The sequence below is a fragment of the Anolis carolinensis genome, chromosome 4, assembly GCF_035594765.1.
Source record: "Anolis carolinensis isolate JA03-04 chromosome 4, rAnoCar3.1.pri, whole genome shotgun sequence".
In the NCBI taxonomy this organism is placed as follows: domain Eukaryota; kingdom Metazoa; phylum Chordata; class Lepidosauria; order Squamata; family Dactyloidae; genus Anolis; species Anolis carolinensis.
Window position 1 is genome coordinate 616,329 of NC_085844.1, and position 12,523 is coordinate 628,851.

General features: G+C 47.9%; 1 protein-coding gene across 1 annotated transcript in view; it reads right to left on the minus strand.

Moving 5' to 3' along the window:
- Window positions 1-12,523, minus strand: part of plec (plectin) — a 309,701-nt gene that overhangs the window by 128,070 nt on the left and 169,108 nt on the right. The window contains exons 2-4 of the mRNA XM_062979321.1: window positions 10,912-10,973; window positions 5,380-5,469; window positions 9-86 (exon numbers count right to left, since the gene is read on the minus strand). Of these exons, the coding sequence (XP_062835391.1) occupies window positions 9-86; window positions 5,380-5,469; window positions 10,912-10,973 (230 nt within the window). The remainder of the gene's footprint in view (window positions 1-8; window positions 87-5,379; window positions 5,470-10,911; window positions 10,974-12,523) is intronic.

A 12,523-nucleotide genomic window follows, 5' to 3' on the forward strand; every position in this document is an offset into this window, starting at 1 on the left:
CAACTCACCTGCCGGTGCTTCAGGTAATCCAGAGCGATCTGCACATTCTGGAGTTTGTGGAAGCGCATGCGGCCCTTTTCGCGGGGCTGAAGGGGGGGGGAGATGGAGGAAAGGGGGGGGTCAGGATCCCACTGGGGTCCACACCTGGACACATCTCCTAAAAGCCCCCCCCCCCTTTCCCTTTTCCAGGCCAAGCAGATGGGATGGGCCCAGCCCGCATCTCCCCCTTCTGACGCGATTCCCACCCGTTCGAGAACAATGGTGGGAAATGGCCCCCTCCCCGTGGTTCCCCCACGGCTTCCTCTCAGTGAGTGAGGCGTCTGGAATGAAGACAATGCCCCCCCCCCCCCGCCCTTCCCTCCCACATTTCCTGTGCAGAACACGCAGGAACACGCAGGGACACACAAGAGACACGGCTCCATCCCTTGACCACGTTGCAGCACAGGACGGGAGCAGAGTCACAGCAGGCCTTGCTCAAAGTGGGGGGGGGGGGTGTGTGTGTGTTAAGAAGAGCTGCCAAAGCAGGAGCCTCCCCCTCCCCATCCCAAAGCGCAGACCCCAAAGCAACTGGACACTGGATGACCACAGGTGGCTGGCTAGTAACCAGCTGCTATAAATCACTGACCGAGAGGTCATGAGTTCGAAGCCCGGGTCGGGTTAAGCCTCCGACCATTAATAGCCCCTGCTTGCAGCCCCGAAAGACAGTTGCACCTGTCAATTAGGGAAATTTAGGGACGCTTTATGCGGGAGGCTAATTTACAACACCATAAAACTGCCAGCAAAACACGAGGAAAGGAATGAGGAAGTACAGCCACTACTGGACCTATGCAGCCCCGAAAGACAGTTGCATCTGTCAATTAGGGAAATTTAGGGACGCTTTATGCGGGAGGCTAATTTACAACACCATAAAACTGCCAGCAAAACACGAGGAAAGGAATGAGGAAGTACAGCCACTACTGGACGGTGAAGCAACAGCTCCCCCTGTGGCCGGAATTGTGAAGCTGGAAAAATGTTAAAAATGCCTCTGAGTCTGTCTAATGTATACTGTTTGTCTGTTGGTATTGAATGTTTGCCATATATGTGTTCATTGTAATCCGCCCTGAGTCCCCTTCGGGGTGAGAAAGAAGGGCGGGATATAAATACTGTAAATAAAGTAAATAAATAAACAAGGCCACAATCCAAGGCACTGGGGAGGGCAAGGAGGAGCCATGCTGGATCAGGTGAGCTACCCAGTCAATAGTGGGAAGGAGTTAGGGGTCAAGAGTGCCCACCTCCCCCTTTATTTATTTATTTATTTACAGTATTTATATTCCGCCCTTCTCACCCAAAGGGGACCCAGGGCATATACATATAGGGCAAACATTCAATGCCCATATACACAGACAGAGACAGACGCAGAGGCAATTTAACCTTCTCCTGAGGCGATGTTCGATTCTGGCCACAGGGGGGAGCAGCTGCTTCATCATCCACTGCGAAGGCACTTTCTCATTCCAACGTCGTAAATTAGTTAAATTTGCCTCCCCACTTTTATAAGTGGTACCTTATTTCCTACTTGATAGATGCAACTATCTTTCGGGTTGCTAGGTCAGCAATGAGCAGGGGCTATATTTTATTTTTTAATTTATGGGTGCTCACTCTGACATGGGCTGGCCTCGAACTCATGACCTCATGGTCAGAGTGATTTATTGCAGCAGGCTGCTCACCAGCCTACGCCACAGCCCGGCCCCATCCCCAGATGCCAGGCCAGCCTCTGGTCAAGCGGGCGCAGTGTCCAGGGCGGAGGGGTGTCCGCAGAGCCATGCAGAGGAAGCCGAGGGGCGAAGGGAGAAAGAAGAAGAGACGGAGAAGAAGGCCCAACTCACCAGCCGCAGGTTCCGGATCACGTCCCGCTCCCTGGGCTACGAGGAGGAGGAGGAGGAGGAGGCAGCGAGAGGGCAGAGCAGAGAGGGAAGCAGAGGTCAGAGGGCAGAGACAGGACAGGCCGGACACACAGACGGACAGACAGACAGACGGGGAGGGAGAGCCCCTCACCCCCGAAGCGCAGGGGGTTCTCGTGTTAGAGCGTGTGCAAACTCAAAGGCAGGCAGGCAGAGGCAAAAGGGGGTGCGGCTGACCCAATCCTTGGGACGCAATCCCCACCCCAAAGACCCCTCCCTCTAGGTGCTTTGGATTCGCATCATTCCACGGCTTCAGGTCCAACCTATCTTTGAGACCGCATCTCCTTCTATGAACCGGCACGGGCTTTAAGCTCTACTGGGGAGGCCCTACTCTCGGTCCCACCTCCGTCTCAAGTGTGGTTGGTGGGAACGAGAGAGGGCCTTCTCAGTGGTGGCCCCCCCCCCCCGACTCTAGAATGTCCTCCCTTTTGGAAAAATGTCATCCTGCACTGCTTAAGTCTCTATGGTTAGATAGGAAGCCTAGAAAAAGAGTTAGGGACACCTTTCCCAGTTCTATGCATGCTTTGATTTGGCTTCACTATTGTTTCCTCTTTCCTGTCCTGTTTAGGTCAACCCCATCCTTTGATGCTTTAGAAATGTGATCTCTCCCAGGGCTTTGATGTAACTTCCCCAATTGGGCTTTTGGAATGTTTATGGCCCTAGAGAAGAAGCGACCCATCAAACTTGGTCACCATTCCATCTTCCTGCTTTGTGCCAGAGAGGACACATATTGTCCGCTCTACTAGTCAAGATGTAGCTATTGTTGTTTTGATCCATCTATGTGTATTAGAACAGGATAGATTAGCTAGTTAGCTCCAAACCTTTTCTATCTATCAATGGATTTCTTTTTACCTCAATAAATGCTTTTAAACTTTTAAGCTAACTTTGCATTCCTTTGCCTTCCTGAAGACACAGAGGCCTTCCAAACTCACACCCCGTAAGTCTCACCGCTGCATTTTACTCTGTTATTTTAATGGGAATTTACCTCATAAAGAGGATGATTAGAGTTTAGCGGCTCGTCAATTCCCAACACTCCCAAGGGAGATCAGGTTAGCCCCCACCTCCAAACCTTCAGCACACAATTAAAGATATGGCTTTTCCAACAAGCCTTCAACCATTTTTGATTCCTTAGTAATACATAGGAGGACCTTCCGATTCTCTATCAAGCGCTTGACAATTCTGAGATCAAATATTAGCACATTACAATTCTGAAATCAAATACTGCTGTTTTTACCTACAGCAATCACTGTATTTTATTGTTTTTAAGCATGGGGTCCTGTGAATTTGGGATGCTATCTATGTTGATGGTTTATGTTTTTGTTTTGCACTTGTTGTATTTTGCATGTCACACCTTGGAGTGTTCTGTGAGCCGCCCCGAGTCCCTCTGGGACATGGTGGCAGGGTATAAATAATTAATAATAATAATAATAATAATAATAATGGTGCTGCCCACTCCGGCTCTAGAGCTCTGCAGGGGTCACTGGGTGTCCAACATCCGCTTGGGGGTCCCCAGGGGGCTGGGCCTCGACCCCTCCCTCCCACCCTGGATCTCCTGGGGGGGGGAGTCTCCACTCACCCCTCCTCCGTCCCCTCCCCAATCCATGCCCAGTGTTATCCTGCATGGCATTGAGGTTCCCCATCACACATGCCTGGGGCCTTGCAGAAAGATCCCAAGGGAAGCCCCTTCCCATCCATTCTGAGTAAGAATTGTTGGGAATCATCCTGGACGACTCAAGTCGAGATGTAGTCAGATAGATGATAGAGTTAGATTGAGGGAACCCTTTCCCTGTTTCCAAAGCAGGCCTAGACAGGCTTTACTGTGTTTCACTCTATCCTGTTTACATCACATCCCTTACTTTGAAGTTAGTAGAAATGTGAATCTTCAGGGACACTAACTTCTCATTGGTCAGAATGTCTTTTATGGCCCCAATAAACTGGACCATCAGGTTGGAACCATTTTGGTTCTCTTTTCTCCCTTTGTTCTTCTAGCTAACAAGCAGTGTCCTGCCATCTCTCCTGGCAAGATGTAACTGTTTAGATGTTTGTTATTTTTCCTTTCTTATTTTTCCTTAGAAACCAGTCTAGAGTAGACTAGACAGCTCCCAAGCCTTTCTATCTACAATAGAGTTCTTTTTACCTGAATAAATACTTTTTGAACTTTTCCTGAGACTCTGCAATCGATTGCCATCCTAAGCTGAAAGGCTTCTCTTGCTCACCCCGTGTAAGTAACTGCTGCGCTTGAAAGCTTTTGCTTTTGCTACTCTGCTGCTTTTTGGTGGAATCTCCCCCAGAGAGGGTTAAATCGAGTCTAACCGCTCAGAGATTATCACAACAAGAGTAGCACTCGCCTCCTCCTCTATGGACAGAATGGGGAGGAGAGGCCCCAAAGGGAGCCGGCAAAGAGAGGGAGGGGTGGAGGGGTTCTGACTACAGTCTGGCCATGTCCTAGGATAGTTGTCACCATAGGTTTTGGACGTTGCTATGAGTTTGTTGTTTTATATGCCATACGTTTTGTGTTTATTTTATGCTCTGTTTTATGCTTTCTTCCATGAGTAAGCCGCCTCGAGTCCCTTTGGGGTAATCGAGGCAGGGTACAAGAATAATGTTGTTGTTGTTCTTGTTGTTGTTGTTATCTTGTGCCACCAATTGGGGAGGGTCCTCCTTCTGCCCCCTTATTGTCCTTCCCAGGTCTTGCAAGGAGTCGGACACGACTGGACTTAATGTCAGGGGAAAAGCCTTTACCTATGAGTTTAACTGTTGTTTTATATGCCATATGTTTTGCGATTATTTTATGCTCTGTTTTACGCTTTCTGCCATGAGTAAGCCGCCTCAAGTCCCTTTGGGGTGATGGAGGCAGGGTACAAGAATCATGTTTATTTATTTATTTATTTATTTATTTATTTATTTATCATTCAAACTTATATGCCGCCACTCCCCTAGGGCTCGGGGCGGCTTACAAGAACCGGCTAAAATCAACAATTTAAAAACATCTTTAAAACATCTTTAAAAATATCTTAAAAACATCCTAAAAGCACCTTTTAAAACATCTAACAGAACTCAAAGGCCTGCCGAAATGTTGTGGTTGTTCTTGTTGTTGTTATCTTGTGCCACCAATTGGGGAGGGTCCTCCTTCTGCCCCCTCCTTGTCCTTAACAGGTCTTGCAAGAAGGAGGGGGTTACAGTGGAGGCACCCATTCTCTATTCAAGAGCAAGCGGGCGGGGGGGGGATGTGTGAAATATTCAAGGGGGGGCAGCAAGGCAGCAGTGCGAGGGGCAGGGGTGGGGGGTGAGGAGGGTCTGCAGCCCAGCCTTGCCCTTGAGACCCCTTGGCTTGCTCTCTCTCTCCCCCCCCCCCCCAATTGTCACAGAGGAGGGTATTCTCCATGCCCCCCTCCCATGAGAAAAAGGGGGGAAGAAAGGGAATTGGGGGGGGTCTACTTACCAGGGTGTCCCCCGAAAGCACCTCCAGCAGAGAGATGAGGTTGTGCCCATCGCGCAGGTCTTCGTAGAGGTCGTTGACATGGCGCTGGGCCTGTAAAAGGGGGGGGGGCAAGAGGAGGGGGTTAAGACCAACGAGGAGGGGCACAATCCCACCCAGACCCCCCCCCTTCATTGAGGGGCCCAAACGTTGTGTGCCACCCCCACCCTCCCATGGACCAGGTCCTGGGATGCCATCTCGAGCAGGGCTTCCCAACCTGTGGTCCGTGGACCACCAGTGGACCGCGAGCACTAAAATAGGATCCCACTGTTACTAGTGAGCACTAAAATATGGTCTGCGGCCCCACTGTTACTACTACGCATAATAACACACCCCAACCAAAAAAATTTTTTCTTGTAGTCTTCATTTTGAGGCCTGTTTCTGGAGTTATTTGGGGGCCGATTCAGAAAATTGCATTGGATAGACCACATCAGCTCTAGATGATTAAATGTTTTCCTGTGGATGAGCAGATGGAGACTATTGAATGGTTATGTGCACAAGCGCTCAACGAATAAATTTCATGGCTTCAGCATTGCCTAGTTCATGGATTATGTGCAAGGTTTTTGGACGAATGGATTTAAGCACTTTCTATGTCCTAAGTTTTGTATATTGTTTCATGTGTTTTAATGCCTAATTGTTTTGATTGCTCAATATTTACTCTACTGTATGGTTGTTTTTCTGGTATTGAATCTTGCCAGATCTGCAAGCCGCCTCGAGTCCCTTTGGGTGAGAAAGGCGTGATAGAAACAGCGTAAATAAATAAATGGCATATGTTCTGTAACGGAAACTAGAGCTGATGTGGTCTATCTAATGTAATATTCTGAATCAGCACGCCAGATAACCAAAATGAATCTAAAGTGGACCAAAAACTCTATTCAAGTTCTATTCAAGGCTAATAAATAAAACAGAATCACAGAAATAATTTGCATCTGTTTAAGCAAACTGCTTCTGTGGCTTGATTTGGATAAAAACATTTATAGAAATGCAGTAAGTTGTGTGCTTGACCCGGTTTTATATTATATTTATATTTAATGATTCCTTCCTCTTTGAAATTAAGGCCAGAATTCATCTTTACCATTAGTATTTCCTTCTTATTCATAGAAGTCTCAAATTGATCCTACACTGCTTGTTGATACTTTAGAGGGAAAAATAAGACATTTTACCTAATCTCTCTGGACTAGATCATATAGTAGAGTTTGTGAATCTGTTGTGCTTTGTAAAAAAAGCTGTGGCGCAGGCTGGTGAGCAGCCAGCTGCAACAAATCACTCTGACCAAGAGGTCATGAGTTCGAGGCCAGCTCGGAGCCCTGTTTGTCTCTGTCTCTGTTCTATGTTAAGGCATTGAATGTTTGCCTTATATGTGTAATGTGATCTGCCCTGTGAGAAGAGTGGAATATAAATACTGTAAATAAATAAATAAATAAAACTGAGTTGTACCCCTTTTGGTACTAATGTTGGAGAGAGAGTGGTCCTCGGTCAAGTGGTCCCTGGTCCAAAAATGGTTGGGAACCACTGATCTAGAGAAACCACAGCCTTCCCAAAGCCTCTCAATGTTGGAAGCCACCTTCCACCCCAGTTTTGCTCTTTTACTATGTGTTTCTTCATTCTGCATAAAAATTAAGACGGCCACTGGCTGTGGGTCCCTCCAAAGGGGACCCCAAAGACCCCCTGCCAAATGATACCCCTCCCTCCTCAATTCAGCACAGAATAGAAGAGAGCAGTGAGGAAAAAGAGGGGAGAGAATCGAGACCCAGAGGATGGACAGCCTGTCGCCGTCTGACCCTTGGCGCACCTACCTCCGCTCGCCAATGCTGTGCCATAGAGGAAGGAAGGAAGGAAGGAAGGAGAAAAAGAGCAGGAAGAGAAAGAGATAGAGAAAAGTTAGGAAGAGAAGTTTGAGACCCTTCTTTCCTCCCCAATGCATCCCATCAGGAAGGGAGACCCCAGCCCCAAGGGAAAGAGAAGGCGAGAGGGAGAGGTGGAAGGAAGGAAGGAAGGAAGGAAGGAAGGAAGGAAGGAAGGAAGGAAGGAAGGAAGGAAGGAAGGAAGGAAGGAAGGAAGGGCTGTAGTTCAGCCTTTGATTGTGCCTGCACCTCAGGTCAGTGGGGGTTCTGGACCTGCAAGCCAGCCTGATGTTACTGGGGATTCTGGGCCTGCAGATCAACAAGAGTGCCAGCAAGAGATTTTTAGCCCTGAAATGGAGCAATCTCTGCCTGAAGGCCATGTTCCAGAAAAGCAGTTTGCTAGGGAAGCAAGGTCAGGAGCAGAGATGAGCTCAGAGGAGATTCCAAGTCTAATGAGCAGTTAGATAGGAGATGAGCACAGTCTAATGAGCAGTTAGATAGGAGATGGACGTTTAGTCAACACAGGGCAGCTCAACAGGGTTTGTGAAGGTCAAGACACTTGTTAGCCAAAAAGTATCAATCCGTTTCTGAGGAGAGAAGGCATGATTTTCTGCCTATATTAGCAAGACCAAAAGGCTTTTCCGCCAGTCTGGTCAATGTTGGCTTTTGAGGATACATCTCTTGCAAAGTCAAGAGATTTTTAGTTCCGTGCTTTCTGTTGCTCATGTTCCGTGCTTCCAAGTTTTACTGATTCTTCCTGAATCTCACATTTGGGATTTATTCCTGGCTTTCAATGCATTCCTGTAATTTGAATATTTCCGACATGTTGACTTTTTTTATTCTATTTTGCTGAACTGCTTTTCATATATATTCTTCAATAAACTGCTTTGCTATTTCACTTTGGAGTGGAGTGTGGTGTTAAGGGCTGTGGCGCAGCTGGTTAGTGGCCAGCAGCAATAAATCACCACTGACTGAGAGGTTGTTGGTTCGAAGCCCAGGCCGGGGTTGAGCTCCCAACCATTTAATAGCCTAGATTGCTGCATACCTGAGCAACTCAAAAACAGCTGTGTCTGTAAGTAGCGAGTTCTAGGTACCGCTTAATATGGGGAGGCTAATTTTACTTAATTCATGACACCATGAGTATGGCGGTGTAATGAAGAACACGAGGAAGTACTACCATCAAAAAGTACTGGGAGACATAGTGGGCCTGAAAACAGCCATGTCTGTAAGTACAGAATTCTAGGTACCGCTTAATGTGGGGAGGCTAATTTTACTTAATTCATGACACCGTGAGTATGGCGGTGTAATGAAGAACACGAGGAAGTACTACCATCAAAAAGTACTGGGAGACATAGTGGGCCTGAAAACAGCCATGTCTGTAAGTACAGAATTCTCGGTACCGCTTAATGTGGGGAGGCTAATTTTACTTAATTCATGACACCATGAGTATGGCGGCGTAATGAAGAACATGAAGAAGTACTACCATCAAAAAGGACTGGGCGACATAGTGGGCCTGAAAACAGCCATGTCTGTAAGTACAGAATTCTAGGTACCGCTTAATGTGGGGAGGCTAATTTTACTTAATTCATGACACCATGAGTATGTGGCGTAATGAAGAACATGAAGAAGTACTACCATCAAAAAGGACTGGGCGACATAGTGGGCCTGAAAACAGCCATGTCTGTAAGTACAGAATTCTAGGTACCGCTTAATGTGGGGAGGCTAATTTTACTTAATTCATGACACCATGAGTATGGCGGTGTAATGAAGAACACGAGGAAGTACTACCATCAAAAAGTACTGGGAGACATAGTGGACCTGAAAACAGCCATGTCTGTGAGTAGAGAACTCTAGGTACCGCTTAATGTGGGGAGGCTAATTTTACTTAATTCATGACACCGTGAGTATGTGGCGTAATGAAGAACACAAGGAAGTACTACCATCAAAAAGGACTGGGCTACATAGTGGACCTGAAAACAGCCATGTCTGTAAGTACAGAATTCTAGGTACCGCTTAATGTGGGGAGGCTAATCTTACTTAATTCATGACACCGTGAGTATGTGGCGTAATGAAGAACACAAGGAAGTACTACCATCAAAAAGGACTGGGCTACATAGTGGACCTGAAAACAGCCATGTCTGTAAGTACAGAATTCTAGGTACCGCTTAATGTGGGGAGGCTAATCTTACTTAATTCATGACACCGTGAGTATGGCGGCGTAATGAAGAACACGAGGAAGTACTACCATCAAAACGGACTGGGCGACATAGTGGACCTGAAAACAGCCATGTCTGTAAGTACAGAACTCTAGGTACCGCTTAATGTGGGGAGGCTAATCTTACTTAATTCATGACACCGTGAGTATGTGGCGTAATGAAGAACACAAGGAAGTACTACCATCAAAAAGGACTGGGCTACATAGTGGACCTGAAAACAGCCATGTCTGTAAGTACAGAATTCTAGGTACCGCTTAATGTGGGGAGGCTAATCTTACTTAATTCATGACACCGTGAGTATGTGGCGTAATGAAGAACACAAGGAAGTACTACCATCAAAAAGGACTGGGCTACATAGTGGACCTGAAAACAGCCATGTCTGTAAGTACAGAATTCTAGGTACCGCTTAATGTGGGGAGGCTAATTTTACTTAATTCATGACACCATGAGTATGGCGGTGTAATGAAGAACACGAGGAAGTACTACCATCAAAAAGTACTGGGAGACATAGTGGGCCTGAAAACAGCCATGTCTGTAAGTACAGAATTCTAGGTACCGCTTAATGTGGGGAGGCTAATTTTACTTAATTCATGACACCGTGAGTATGTGGCGTAATGAAGAACACAAGGAAGTACTACCATCAAAAAGGACTGGGCTACATAGTGGACCTGAAAACAGCCATGTCTGTAAGTACAGAATTCTAGGTACCGCTTAATGTGGGGAGGCTAATTTTACTTAATTCATGACACCATGAGTATGGCGGTGTAATGAAGAACACGAGGAAGTACTACCATCAAAAAGTACTGGGAGACATAGTGGGCCTGAAAACAGCCATGTCTGTGAGTAGAGAACTCTAGGTACCGCTTAATGTGGGGAGGCTAATTTTACTTAATTCATGACACCGTGAGTATGGCGGCGTAATGAAGAACATGAGGAAGTACTACCATCAAAATGGACTGGGCGACATAGTGGGCCTGAAAACAGCCATGACTGTAAGTACAGAATTCTCGGTACCGCTTAATGTGGGGAGGCTAATTTTACTTAATTCATGACACCGTGAGTATGGCGGCGTAATGAAGAACATGAGGAAGTACTACCATCAAAAAGGACTGGGCGACATAGTGGGCCTGAAAACAGCCATGTCTGTGAGTAGAGAATTCTAGGTACCGCTTAATGTGGGGAGGCTAATTTTACTTAATTTATAAGAGCATAAAACTGTCAGCAGTGTGCAAAGAACATGAGGAAGTACTACCATCAAGGACTGGGCATCACAGTGGCTGATGAAGTGGAAGGAAAGAAGGAAGGAAAGGGGGGGGAGAGAGATGGGGAGGGGTCTCCTTCCCTTTCGGCCAAGCCCCACAGTTCTGGCAGTGAGACCCCCGACCAGAAGAGACCCTCCCTCAATCAAAGGCCAGGGAGGGAGGCTGCGGGCTCACCTTGAGCAGGTGCTTGTTGACCCATTTCGTGAAGGTTTTCTTCTGGACCCGGTCGCGTTCGTCTGCAAGAAAAAAGGGGGGGGGGAATGAGAGGTGAGTTTGGGTTTGGGGTGGGGGGCTCCCCAAAATAGAGACAGAGCAGCCACAGCAGCTGCAACCACAACCACATCAGTGAGTCATAATAGGGAGGAAAGGAAAAGAGGGAGGAAGGAAATGATGCCACCGCTCTGACTCAGGCCTCGTCCCCATTTTGGCACGGGGTGTTTTCCATGGGGTGGCCACAGACCCCTAAGGACCACGCCCTGACCCCCAATACAATATTTCTTGTGTGTTTTCCAAGCCAGTGTGTTCTAGCAGCATTTTCTCCTGACGTTTCGCCACAGCCTCAGGCCCCTTCCTTTTCCCCCTCAGCCGCTTAAGCGGCTGAGGGGGAAAAGGAAGGGGCCTGAGGCTGTGGCGAAACGTCAGGAGAAAATGCTGCTGGAACACACTGGCTACACAACCCGGAAAGCCTTATGACAATGGGAAAGGGCCTGAGGCTGTGGCGAAACGTCAGGAGAAAATGCTGCTGGAACACACTGGCTACACAACCCGGAAAGCCTTATGACAATGGGAAAGGGCCTGAGGCTGTGGCGAAACGTCAGGAGAAAATGCTGCTGGAACACACTGGCTACACAACCCGGAAAGCCTTATGACAATGGGAAAGGGCCTGAGGCTGTGGCGAAACGTCAGGAGAAAATGCTGCTGGAACACACTGGCTACACAACCCGGAAAGCCTTATGACAATGGGAAAGGGCCTGAGGCTGTGGCGAAACGTCAGGAGAAAATGCTGCTGGAACACACTGGCTACACAACCCGGAAAGCCTTATGACAATGGGAAAGGGCCTGAGGCTGTGGCGAAACGTCAGGAGAAAATGCTGCTGGAACACACTGGCTACACAACCCGGAAAGCCTTATGACAATGGGAAAGGGCCTGAGGCTGTGGCGAAACGTCAGGAGAAAATGCTGCTGGAACACACTGGCTACACAACCCGGAAAGCCTTATGACAATGGGAAAGGGCCTGAGGCTGTGGCGAAACGTCAGGAGAAAATGCTGCTGGAACACACTGGCTACACAACCCGGAAAGCCTTATGACAATGGGAAAGGGCCTGAGGCTGTGGCGAAACGTCAGGAGAAAATGCTGCTGGAACACACTGGCTACACAACCCGGAAAGCCTTATGACAATGGGAAAGGGCCTGAGGCTGTGGCGAAACGTCAGGAGAAAATGCTGCTGGAACACACTGGCTACACAACCCGGAAAGCCTTATGACAATGGGAAAGGGCCTGAGGCTGTGGCGAAACGTCAGGAGAAAATGCTGCTGGAACACACTGGCTACACAACCCGGAAAGCCTTATGACAATGGGAAAGGGCCTGAGGCTGTGGCGAAACGTCAGGAGAAAATGCTGCTGGAACACACTGGCTACACAACCCGGAAAGCCTTATGACAATGGGAAAGGGCCTGAGGCTGTGGCGAAACGTCAGGAGAAAATGCTGCTGGAACACACTGGCTACACAACCCGGAAAGCCTTATGACAATGGGAAAGGGCCTGAGGCTGTGGCGAAACGTCAG